This window comes from Echiichthys vipera (genome assembly GCF_963691815.1).
Source record: "Echiichthys vipera genome assembly, chromosome: 9".
NCBI lineage: Eukaryota > Metazoa > Chordata > Actinopteri > Perciformes > Trachinidae > Echiichthys > Echiichthys vipera.
Genome location: NC_139834.1, coordinates 32,672,428 through 32,686,220, shown reverse-complemented (window position 1 = coordinate 32,686,220; position 13,793 = coordinate 32,672,428). Strand labels below are relative to the sequence as shown.

Genomic DNA, 13,793 nt, shown 5'->3' with positions numbered 1-13,793 from the left:
ACTCCTCAACTGCTTCAACAGGCTTCCCCTGGATCACGGTGTTTGCTGATACAGCCAGTTCCCTCTGCTTGTTGGAGAAGGTCACCACCATGTCTTTGGTTTTGTTGACATTCAGCTCCAGGCAGGAGCTGTCACACCACTCCACAAACTCCTGAAGAGCTGGTCCGTGGTGCAGAGATGGGCCTGACAACAGAGACAGGAGGACGGTGTCGTCAGCGTACTTCACCAGACGACAGTTAGGCTGTGTGGTTCTGCAGTCATCGGTGTAGAGGGTGAAGAGCAGAGGTGAGAGCACACAGCCCTGAGGGGAGCCGGTTGAGGTGTGTTGGAGGTCGGAGAAGGTGCTGTTGACCAGGACTCTCTGTGAACGGTTGGTCAGGAAGTCCAGTATCCACAGGATTAGCTGTTGGTCCAGATGAAAGAGGGCTGAGAGTTTGTCAGCCAGGATGTGGGGCTGCATGGTGTTAAATGCAGAAGAGAAGTCTGCAAACAGGAGTCTGGCTGAGGTGTTGGGGTGCTCCAGGTGTTTGTGAACAGTGTCTATTATGAATGTTTTTGCGTCATCGACGCCCCTGCCAGCTCGATAAGCGAATTGGAGCGGGTCCATCTGGGAGTGGGTTTCCCTGATGATGTGTTGTTTTATGATCCTCTCCATGGCCTTCATCACAAGAGAGGTGAGGGCCACCGGCCGGAGGTCATTCAGACATTTGACGGCGCTCTTCATATGTACTTATTTGTGTATTAATGCTTCTGTAGCAATTGAATTTCCCCTCAGAGATCAATAGAGGCTTATTTTATGACAAATGCTTTCATCCCACTCAAATCTTATATATGCAGACAATTTTCTGTGATGGCTATTACAATTACATCCAGAGATGCTTCTCCTTCATTCACTTTTTGGTGAATGTAGCCTTGGCCAGGAAGAGGTGATGTCTTCAGGCGGTATCCAACGATCATTGGGCGTTTCAACCCTGAACCGCAACACCCTCAACATTGGTGGGTCGGCAGTGGTTTCCCCTGGCTTCCAGCTAAGCTCCTCTCTCCTGATCCAAAACCAGCAAGAGGCTCTTTCTGCTGCCTCCCCCATCCTGCGAACTCCCATCTTTTTTTCCCTCCCTGTCACCCCAATGGCTGTGAGCATCCTCCACACTGACTGGGCGGGGAATCCTCTACAGCCGACTGGGAAGAGATCCTGGTATTTGGCACTCTTCCTCTCAAACGCTTGCTCACAACCCTCTTCCCACGGGACAGTAAGTTCCATGAGGATGATCTTCTTTGCCTCTTCAGATCACAGTACTGCGTCTGGCCTCAGGGTTGCTAACTATTACTCAGTTAGTTGGGCAGAGGCACAGAATACAATTCTTTGACTGCAATGTTTCCTGTAAAGTTATGACACTTCATCATATTAAATTTGTGTTCATATAAAAACAATAGAAACAAACACCTTTTAATTAGTCTAATGAACCCTTTTATGGGGGAAGTACTTCAGATTAAGCAGTGTGCAGATTCTGACTATATCCAGTAAATATATGTATATCCTATGAGACCAGGGTGGAACTGGTCCAGGACCAGGCTGGGACTGGTCCAAACAACTGGTGTGGAGATCCAGGTATTTCAACTCTCACAAGGCCGATGATGTCAATGGAACCCTTTGTGCTCCAAGTGCCAACGACAGTCGTTAGAGTGGCAGTCGTTGGTGGGAAGTTGGTTTGGACATTGTTAGTGCTGGTCCAGTCCCAGCCTGGTCCTGGCCCTGGTCCAGTCGTTGGTGGAAGTAGGTCTGGACTTCGTCAGTGCTCTATTGAGTCTTAACGACAGTCGTTGGAGTCACAGGAGGCCGTTTGTGAACAGTTGTTCTTTGAGGTTCAATTGTTGAATCTCCTGAGAAGGGATGAAAGGGCTTCAGGAGAACATTCACAGGCCCACATAATATGAAGTAATTGTTTGTGAATATGACCACGCCCACTTCAAATCCAAGACCAAAACAGTAAAAAAATCTGAAAAGACAATATTTCAAATTTGGATTAAAACTAGATTTTAGTCATTTTTATATGCTTAATGTATGTATATACACTTCTAGTGTCACGCCGCGGTGAGGTCCTGTCTTTGGGTTTGTTGTCTTGTGAATTTCCTGTTTTATTTTGAAAGATAACTCTCCTCTCTTTTCAGGTCACTTGCCCTTCCTCTTGTATCACTGGTCTGACGTCATTCCCTGATCGTTGATTGTTTCCACCTGTGGTTCACCTTCTGTCATGTGTATAAAGTCTGTGTCTTCTCCCTTGTTCCGTGCCAGATTATTTCATACCCTGTGTAAAATGTATCCAGCGTTTTGTTCCACAGTCTCCTTCATGCTTTCGAGTTCTTTGTTTCCACGTTCAGGTGTTTGCATTCCTTGTTTTGCCTAAGTAAGTTTTTCATTCATTCATTCATCTTCAGCCTCTTGTCCCTGTCGGGGTCGCGGGGGGGCTGGAGCCGATCCCAGCTGACATCGGCGTAAGGCGGGGTCCACCCTGAACAGGACGCCAGACTATCACAGGATACATAGAGACAAACAGAGACAGACAACCATTCACACCTACGGGCATTTTTAGAGTCATCAAGGAACCTAACACCTGCACGTCTTTCGACTGTGGGAGGAAACCGGAGAACCCGGAGAACACCCACGCAGACACAGGGAGAACATGCAAACTCCACACAGAAGGGCCCGAGTCGGGAGCGTCTTTGTTTGATTAATTCTTTTGTTCACTCTGTTTTTGGTTATTCCTCCCGTACGGAGCGACTTTGTTTTGAGATTTATTTGTTCACTTTGCCTTTTGTTTTGTTCCTCCTGTGCGGAGTGATTTTTTATTTGTGGCTTTTTGCTCTGTGCCACGTTCCTGTTGTTAAGCTAATACATTCAGTGTTGATCCGCGAACCTCCGCATCTGAGTCCTCATTCCTGCCTGGGTCTGACAATCTTATCTCAGTGTGTCAATATTTTAACTAGTTCTGGGTATTGTTTTATTTGAAATTCTTTCATACTTGTGCTGAATTACAATACAATAACGGATGAAAATCCCTTTGAGGTCTATGACCATCTTTTTTCTTAAGAAGTTTCTTATTTCATCGAAATGAAAGCAGTTTTCTAGAAGTCACAGAGAATATATGGAAACATGTTTGAACAATTACAAAAGCACATGTAAAAAACACATTAAATTCAATTTACAAGGCTTTATTTGCATGACATCTGAAATGTTATCAAAACACAATTGAACACCTGGCCGCCTCCCTAGGGAGGTGTTCCAGGCACGTCCAGCTGGGAGGAGGCCTCGGGGAAGACCTGGGACCAGGTGGAGCGATTATATCTCCACACTGGCCTGGGAACGCCTCTGGATCCCCCAGTTAGAGCTGGTTAATGTGGCCCGGAAAAGGGAAGTTTGGGGTCCCCTGCTAAAGCTGCTGCCCCCGAGACCCAACCCCGAATAAGCGGTTGAAGATGAGATGAGAGATGAGACGTTGACTACCATACATTTGAGGGTGTATGGCACTTATCTACCACCGAATTGGCTCAGTACGTCTAATCGTAAGAATTTTTTTATCTTCTGTTCTTTTCTACTGGAAAGTTTTGGCCTGGCGCCTTTGGCAGCTACATGATGAAAACATATCACCCCTGTAGAAAACATCAAAGTACAGGTTAATGATGACACTCTGGGAATTTTTGCAACATTTAAAAGTTGCTTTGAAAAATTGTTTGGTTGAGAGTTATCACATATTAGACAATATCCAAACTGCTTCCTAGATCTAGGTGCAGCAGTCACTAAGGTGGAAATATCTACTGAAATTGATTATAAACAGCAGGATCGGAAAGTATTCGGGCCCACACTTTCTTAATTTGCAGCCATAGTTCATGCTAAAGTCATTTAAGTGTATTTTTCTCAATAATATACACACAGCAGAGCATTTTCACAGAAAAACTCAGAATTGTAGACATTTGTGCAAATTTATTGAACACCAAAACTGAAATATCACATGGCCATACATATTCAGATCCTTTGCTCAGTATTGAGTAAAAGCACCTTTTGAGCTCATACCGCGATGAGGCTTCTTGGGAGTGATGCAACAAGATTTTTATACCTGGATTCCATGATCCTCTGCTAGAGTCTCTTCAGTTCTGTCAGGTTGGATGGTGAATGCTGATGGACAGCCATTTCCATGTCTCTCCAGAGACGCTCAATTGGGTTTACGTAAGGGCACTGGCTGGGCCGTTCAAGAACCGGCAGAGAGTTGTTCCTAAGTTACTCCTTCGTAACTTTAGCTGTGTGTTTCGGGTCATTGTCTTGTTGGAAGGCGAACCCTGGCCCAGTCTGAGGTCCTGAGCACTCTGGAAAAGGTTTTCTTCCAGGATATCTCTGTACTTGGCCGCATTTATCTTACCCTTAATCGCAACCAGTGGTCTTGTCCCTGCAGCTGCAAACGCCCCCACAGCATGATGCTTTCACCACTTATGCTTCACTGTTGGGATTGATTGGTCAGATGATGAGAGATGCCTGTTTTTGTCTACACATACTGCTTCAAGTTCAATCTCGGTCTCATCAGACCAGAGAATCTTATTTCTCATAGTCTTGGAATCAGTTTTTTGACTAAATTTATGCATGCTTTCATGAATCATGTACTGAGGAGAGACTTTTGTCAGGCCACTCTGCCATAAAGCCCCAATTGGTGGAGGGCTGCAGTGGTGAATGACTTTCTAGAACTTTCTCCCATCTCCCCACTCCATCTCTGGAGCTGATCCACAGTGATCGGTTCTTTTTGCCAAGGCTCTTCTCCCCTGAATGCTCAGTTTGGCTGCATGGCCAGCTCTAAAAAGAGTTCTGGTCATCCTAAACTTCTTCCATTTAAGGATTATGGAGTCCACTGTGCTCTGAAGAACTTTAAGTGCAGCAGAAACTCGTTGGTAATCTGGGCCTGATCTGTGCCTTGCCATAATTCTGTCTCTGAGCTCTTCGGGCAGTTTGTTTGACCATGATTCTCATTTGCTCTGACATGCACTGTGAGCTGTAAGGTTTTATATAAACAGGTGTGTGCCTTTACTTATCAAGTCCAATCACTTTAATTAAACGGTAGTGTGGTGGTTAGCACTGTCGCCTCACAGTGAGAGGGTTTTGCCCGTGTCTGCGTCGGTTTTCTCCGGGTTCTCCGGTTTCCTCCCACAGTCCAAAGACGTGCAGGTGTTTAGTCCATTGATGACTCTAAATTGCCCGTAGGTGTGAATGGTTGTCTGTCTCTGTTCATCTCTATGTGCTCTGTGATAGACTGGCGTCCTGTCCAGGGTGAACCTCACGCCCGATGTCAGCTGGGATCGGCTCCAGCCCCCCCCCACGACCCAGACAGGGACAAGCGGTTGAAGATGAATGAATGAAACAGCTGGACTCCAATAAGGTGTAGAATCATCACAAGGATGATCAAGAGAAAGGGAAAGCACCTAAGTTAAATATATGAGTGCCAAAGCAAAGGCTCTGAATATTATGGCTATGTGATATTTCATTTTTTGTTCTCTACTGCACCGTTGTGACGAAAAGTGAGCTGAGGAAGGCAAAGCTCTGGATCTACGGGTTAATCTTCATTCCTACCCCCACTTGTGGTCATGAAAGCTGGGTCAGGACCCAAAGAACGAGGTCGCGGGTACAAGCCGCGGAAATGTGTTTTCTCAGGAGGGGGGCTGGAGTCTCCCTTAGAGAGAGGGGGAGAAGTTCAGCCATCCGTGAGGAACTCGGAGTAGAGCCACTGCTCCTTTGCATTGAAAGGAGCCAGTTGAAGTGGTTCAGGATCATCTGGTAAGGATGCCCCCTGGGTGCCTCCCTAGGTGTTCCAGGCACGTCCAGCTGGGAGGAGGCCTCGGGGAAGACCCAGGACCAGGTGGAGAGATTAGATCTCCACACTGGCCTGGGAACGCCTCAGGATCCCCCAGTTAGAGCTGGTTAATGTGGCCCAGGAACGGGAAGTTTGGGGTCCCCTGCTAAAGCTGCTGTCCCCGCGACCAGACCCCGGATAAGTGGTTGAAGATGAGATGAGTATTCCTGTCAAAATGGGGTGCTCTCTGTCCATTAATGAGGAAAAGATCTACTTAAATGATTTAAGGAAATTGCTGTAAATTAACACAGTAAAAAAATTTAAGAAGTTCTGAATACTTTTCATACCAACTGTAAGTAGGTACAATCCTTGGCCCTCCCTTCCCTGGAAGGAAGATCCTCTCAGTCTTGTCCAGATCCAGCTTGGGTCATGGGTTTGCTTTTGATTTACCCCCCTGTGGTCTTTCATAAGTCCCTGCTTCTGGTCTGACTAAAGTAATTGAATGCTTCCCATATTCCTGCCAGTCAATGATCCAAGATACTAGATGTTAGGGATCCAATTAACAAGTTGATTGAACTGAACTCTCCCTGAGATGCTTCACTTATCCTCCCCTCAGGGCTGTCCATTTCTGACTGTCTTTTATCCACTGTCTCCACCCTTAACACCAGGTAACCGGGCGTTGAAAGTGATTCCTCCCTTCTGTTATTTTTTACAAATCGCACACAGTGATAGATACTTTTTCAGGTGCTTCCTGAAGGTCTTGTCTCTTACTCCATACAGGATTGGACTTAGACATCGTGGTAGGACCTGTATAATAATGTAACAAGCAAACAGAGAGTCTGTGTAATTCTTAGGGAACCATTGCAGCAGAGCTTCCTTTAATGGGGCGACTGCATATGTTGTCGTACACAGCAGCACCTGAAACCCATGGAGGATGATTGTGTTTCTAGCGTTTTTAGCATCTTTGCTAGCTTTCTTAGCAGTGAACATAATTCTTAAGTAAGTGTAAAAGATAGTGATCCACACTAGAACTAAAAACACTGCATATGTGATATCTCTCTTTTTGATGGTGAGAGGATTTCGGAAGACATTTTGTGCGACACAGAAAACCTGTAAATAATAAAAGTCCAGCGGCTCTGTTACCAAAGTGATCAACAGATCACAAAGACCAGACAACATGTTTGTTGCCCAGATCAAACCAATCAGCATTAATGTTCTCTTGACGGTACAGATCTGCATGTGGTGAAGAGGGAAGCAGATGGCGATGTAGCACTCCACTGCCATGCAAGCCAGGTTCAGAGGGGTGCTTTGAGTGGTAAAAACAGCAAGCAGGATGAAGATAAAACAGAAGGGGACATTTATTCTGTAGATGGTGTAGCTGATGAGAAACAGGGTGACAGTCACCGTCAGTTGGATCATGTCATTGGCGACCAGATGAATGAAAAGGATGTATCGAGGATTCATGTAGAAGATCTGGAGGTAGGAGAGAAAAGCACCAAAGAAGAGAGCAAAAAATTAAAAAACTTGAACTCTGAGAACAGAGATTTTAACTTCAAACAGAGATATCATGCTCAAAGGTTCAATGTAGGATTCAAACTACTCAGTATTTGCCAGATATCAACCAGATGCATTTGACATAGCTTGCTAGCTAGCTGATAAATACCTTGAACTCATTCAAATTGTAATTTTGATGTAAATTCTTATCAGTGGTTCAGCTTTGAGATGCCTCAGTGCCTCAGCTCAGCTACTAGCCTGGTTTCAAACTAATATTTTGGGGATGTCTTCCATCTTTCACTTTATCGCTCCGTAGATACATCAGTAGATACATTTACAGTGGTATGTCCACAAAACATATTGCCAAACGTAGAAAAAGATTGATGCAGCTGTACAGGTGAGTTGACTCGCTGAAAAGATAATAACAACAAAAGTGCCTATTTGGGATGGGCGTGAGTGATCGATTCCTCGAGTAGTTCTTGTTTCTAATGCACTTGATTGGTGAACAAGGCGCTTAAGGTTCTTGTGTGCAAAAAGCACTTCTTGCTTCTGCGCTTGAACCTTTGATTTTTGGAAACGACTCTTCAGCTCCCCAACAGAGAGAAGTTGTGGGACCTACATGACGGGGTTACTCTGCAAGGCCTTCAGCAAAACCTACTGAAGTGGTGGAAGTCCAACAGGCACTGTTACAAAAAACTGAGCCTTGTGGCAAAGCAGATTCTGCTGATACCTGCCACCTCTGTGCCAGCAACAGAATGGGAACAAGGATTCAATCGTATTTTTGTCAGGGAACAATGTTCTGAAGTTGTGGCTGTAAAAGAATAAATCCTTAAAGGGTAACTGTGAGAGACATGCTGTATACCCGTGCATCATTATTCCTGTGGGAAGATGCGTTGCGTTCTTAAAATAAATTTAGAAAAAAGGGTACTCCATTGACATGAGCGAAAGAACCAGGTCGTGGGTACAAGCGGCGGAAATGGGTTTTCTCAGGAGGGGGGCTGGAGTCTCCCTTAGAGAGAGGGGGAGAAGTTCAGCCATCCGTGAGGAACTCGAAGTAGAGCCGCTGCTTCTTTGCGTTGAAAGGAGCCAGTTGAGGTGGTTTAGGATCATCTGGTAAGGATGAACCCTGGGCGCCTCCCTAGGAAAGTCCAGCTAGGAGGAGGCCTCGGGGAAGACCTAGGACCAGGTGGAGAGATTAGATCTCCACACTGGTCCTGGGAACGCCTCAGGATCCCCCAGTTAGAGCTGGTTAATGTGGCCCGGAAAGGGATGTTTGGGGTTAAGCGGTTTAAGATGAGATGAGATGAGATGAGATGAGATAAGTACTCGGTTGGCCCTCGAGGAATTGAGGTGAGCCCTCGATTTTTAAATGAACTACTCGTGCCCATCCCTACTGCCTACATATCAAAGGAATATCAGACCTGGTGTTTGCAGAAGGTGTGAATGAGGCCTGCATTGATGTAGTTGATGGAGATCCCGAGAACCACAACAATCACATTCTTGGTCACAGCTTTAGAGAAGGAGTCTCGATACTGTAGAACTGACGTCACATTGGTAGATGATGCGTTCATTTCTTCAAAACTGGAGAGAAAAAATAAATTCTATAATTAAATATTTACAATGTTTAACTACTAAATAAATCACAACCCACAGACTATTTACAAATCACCTTAAAGACAATGCTGAGTTTAAGAAGACTTGTTTGTGGATAACTCCCTAATCGTCAGAGACACTTTGACCATAAGAAGGCAAAGCAATATCAATAACTGACATTTTTCAGATATAGTTGTAGGTAGAACATGAACAACAAAGACACACATGAAAACCCAAACCTCCCACCCCCACAAATATACACACAGAGATACACAAAGACATACACACTCATGTACACACATAGCCATACACACACCCACACACATACACTAGCTGTTGCTAAGGAGACATGGCTAGGCACCGAGATCTGAGGTGAGGAAGAATCTACCTTTGGGGACCGCGCACACCGAGAGGAATCATGGTCCATGACAACAGGGGGCGCTGCCAAAGGGACCCCCCCAGCCCAGGCAGACAGGAGGCTCCACACCACGGTGTAGAGCTCTCAAGCCATCTGGGCCAGGGCCGTCCAAGGGACAGCACCTGCATCGGTGGACCAGAAACAACTCTCGGTGTGGTCGGCCCCCTGGAGGAAACACTGGAAAACCGAGGGGCTAAAACACTAAAATAAGATGATACACCTAAAATGTACATGATTATGTTTTTTCATGTACACAAACTTATGGCACTGGTGTTCCTTTGGGTCAAGTTGATGATTTGGACGATATAATCATTATTATTATCTATTTTACAATAAAAATATTCAGAAATACATTCTACTGTCCTTGATAATGGAAATTGTACTGACTAACAATATACTTACTATAAAACACACACGGATATCCTTCAATCCAATTTTAGGTAAATTAGTGAGGTATTTGTTTTTTTCCTGTATATTTCCAAATACACGTATAAGAAGGTGTTTGCGGTGCTGTGTTTAATTTAAAACGCTATTTAGGCCATCAACAAATACACAAAGAGAGTACCTAAAAACATAAAAACTGGAGCAACAACTTTGATTATGATTACGTTCAAATTGACCCCAAGGATAAACATATTTAGTACAATTTGAGGGGAAGGAGGAAATCTTCATCACACATTGTAATTATCCTTATCCGTTATAATGTGTTGCAAGATATAGGCCTTTTGTAGTTTGAGCTACTTGAGATACTACTCATAAAAATGTTAATAATACTAAAACAGAGATGTCAATACTAACTTGAGATCAAATACAAACAATCAGCATATTTGAAAAATGTAGTTATGTAAGCAACACACGGTCCATTTGAAAACCTGCAGACCACTTTTACTTTATCAGCAATGACGTATTAAAATATGTTTAACCCTCCTGTTATCCTAAGGGTCAATTTGACCCCATTTAATGTTTATAATCTCTAAATAATTACCTTTTTTTGCTTTATATTCATGGCTTTTCCTCATTTTACAATCCTGTCCTCATTATGGGGACAACTCATAAAAAACCTAAAATTGGCATGATTATATATATTTGTACTTGTCGCATCGCTGTTCCTTTGGGTCAATTTGATAATCTGGGTGATTTAATCATTATTATTATTGTCTATTTTACAATTCAAATATTATATGAGGTCAAATTCATGCTACTGTCCTTGATAATGGCCGTTACTTTCACTCCAGATATTACAAATAACACAAAATAGCACTTAAAATAACATACTTACTTTAAAACACACAGACGGAAAACCCTCGATGCCATTGAAGATCAGTAATATATTTCATTTTGTCAGATAAATACATAAAGTACCCGACTTAACTTGAGTCACAAATTGATTATGAACATTTTTGAGATGTTTAACAGTCAAATTGACCCCTAGAATAAATGGTGTTAGTAAAATTTGAGGGCAACAGGAGGGTTAAGACAAAAAACGTCTTCATTGCATATTGTATTTTGATCTAGAGCAAATACAGGGAGACAGGAAGGGTGCAAGGACGCTCTGAGAATCAGGGAACTGAAAATACAAAAGGTCAGCATGTAAAAAACATTAACATTGAACAATCCTAGAAACTGCAAATGAAAACCACAGCGATCGAACATCAATGCCCAGTTCAAAGCCTTCATGTAGTTCACAGCAGGTGGGACTTACCTTAGTTACTGCACGGAGACCAGGACCTGAGACCAGGACACCAACAATATGGCTCTGTCAAATCTCAAACTTTATATGTGGCCTGATGGCAAAGGTCCCAGGGTTCCCCGGGTATGTTGTCTGCTAGGTGTGTGTGCTAGTGTGCTAATACTTTTCTTGATACTCCTCTCTGTTTGTATCATTCACGTCTCATCAATGCATGTTACTAATTCAACTTCTGCCCCGGAGTTGTTTGTGCTTTGTCGTCTCTCAGGTCTGATGGTGGTGGTGCCTGCTGCCGTGGTCCTGTGGTCCCACTGTTACTAATATAAACTATCATTAGTTTAATAAACTAATTTGTAGCCATAAAAACACCATCAGTGGTATGTCTCACTGTATCGTAGCGGCTGTTGCCGCTACTCATCATTGATCATGTTTGCCACCATAATTATTATCATTTTCATAATCTATAACCTTAGCTGTGCTTGTGCTTGTTTCTACTATTCTGCTGTATGTCATATTCACATCACTATAGATATTATTATAGTAACTGTTACTCTTTGGTTGCTTGCATCTCTGGAAGTGTGTCTCTCTCTGTCTTCATGTCTGTCTTTGTCTCTCTCTGTCCATCCGTCTGTCATGGTGAAAATGTACGTATTTCCTATTCAGAAATGGCCGTGGCAAATTGACTCTCAAGTGCCCCCTAGAAAACAGCATCGACTCCCAGATTGACGAAAATTCATGGAAACCGGTAGGCATATAAAACTCATCCAGACAATATCCTAAACTCAACAGTAAGTTGGCCATTTTTAATTTTATGGCCATTTTTCCACTTTTTCTCCGTACTTACTTTCGTAATAGCCTGTGGGCTAAAGGTTTGCACAAAAAAGCCATCTGAGAATTCTTATTTGAAATCATGGCTTCGACATGGCCAATTTTATTTCTTGGGTTAAGCTTCTGTATGTAACCCCCTCTGCATCTGTAAACACTAATGGTGTCCGCTCAGCATATTTCCCTCTCAAGCGCAGGGCTGTCTTCTCTCACCCTTGTTGTTCAACATAGCCATCGAGCCATTAGCCATCGAAGAAAACCAGAATGAGTTTGAAGGCATCACTCTATCTGTTTAGACAACAAACTCCCCTTATATGCTGATGACCTTCTCTTATTTATTTCAAACCCCACATCCCCATCCCCCCAGTTTTATCAATTCTGAATCAGTTTGGGAACCTACCTTGGCAAGATCACTCCAACAATCCATATTCCTTTTTAAAACAGCTGACAAGGGGTTCAAGTATTTGGGGGTGTTTATCCCCAGCTCCTTCAGGGACCCATCTGTATCAAAAAACACTTAACCTGAAGGGGGACTAGCACTCCCTAATATCCGCCACTACTTCTGGGCCTATTGGCTCTGTGGTGGAGTTGCAGTTTTGTTTTCTTCGTTCTGAGATAACATCTCCCTCACAGCTCCCCATAACTGCCCCACAAGGTCTCACCTAATCAGGTTGTTGCCAATACCATTTCAATTTGGATCCAGTTCAGGAATCAGTATGGCTTGCAAAGGGCTTCGGTCCTTGCCCCAGTTTTGAATAACTATGCGTTTCTCCCTTCTGCACCGACCCTGTGTTCCACATATGGTCAGATAAGGGCCTCAGAACACTTAAGGACCTGTATGACAAAGGTGTTTTTGTGTCCTTTGCATTTATATTTTGTCATATACAGCCTGCCTAATAGCCATTTTTGTACCTTTAAATGAGACTTTTTATCCGAAAGCAATTCCCACATTTTCCGAACCTCCCCCCTAAAGCTTAGATGGACCAATTCTTGGCTCTCAAAGTATTACACACACGACTGATATTTGTCATTTATAATGTGATTGCTTTTCTAAGCCCAGTCCCCACTGCCTCACCTAAAAATGCATGGGTAAAGGATTTGGGGATAGACATTACTGAGGTCCAGTGTGGGGACATTCTGAAACTGGTCCACTCATCTTCGATTTGTGGCAGGCACGGCCCGTTACAGTGGGAGGTGCTCCATAGAGGCCATTTCACCAACGCTAAACTGGCTTAGATATACCCTAGTCACAGTGATGCTTGTAACCGTTGTAAGCAGTCCACAGTCGACCACGCACACATGTTCTGGACGTGCCCGAAGCTTGCTGAGTTCTGGTCCGATATATTTCAAACCCTCAAAAAGGCTCTTAACACAAATGTGGAACCCAATCCCCTGACTGCTCTTTTTTGGGCTCCCTCAATCGCAAAATCTGCACATTACTACGCAACGTGTCGTGGCTTTGACCAACCTGCTCCCCAGACACAACATTCTCCTAGATTGGAAACACGTTTCTCCTCCGACTCACAACAGTTTGATATGCAAAATTTTACAATGTCTACGGTTAGAGAAGTTAAGGTTTCACAGAGGGGATCTTTGACAGCATTCCACAAAACTTGGGACCCACTTCTTGCTCTTATTAGTAAAGGACTCACTGTTACTCCTGATTATGCTGAGGACACTTCCTAGTGCCTGAAAGGAGAGAACACCCCTCCCCCCCCTTTTTTAAATGTATTTATTTATTTTTCTCATTACCATCACTTATCGTGGTGGAGAGGTTTGTGTGTACCTGTGAACCTGAGGGCTGTGTTGTCTGGAGCCTAGTGCTCCTGGTAGGGTCTCCCATGGCAGAGTGGTCTCAGGCAAGGGGCCGGACTAAGAGTGGTTCACAAAGACTCAATGGACAAATGAGGAAGAGAAGGAGGAGAGACCCTGCCCGTAGGAAGCCTGT

General features: G+C 43.9%; 1 protein-coding gene across 1 annotated transcript; it reads right to left on the bottom strand.

Annotated features, from left to right (window-relative positions):
- Positions 1–6,530: 6,530 nt before the first annotated feature.
- Positions 6,531–8,893, bottom strand: LOC310951199 (odorant receptor 131-2-like; the record flags this gene model as incomplete). The annotated part of the gene is made up of 2 exons (XM_083919322.1): positions 6,531–7,301; positions 8,744–8,893. 2 exons carry the CDS (start codon positions 8,891–8,893, stop codon positions 6,531–6,533), a joined length of 921 nt encoding a protein of 306 aa, XP_083775448.1.
- Positions 8,894–13,793: the final 4,900 nt, after the last annotated feature.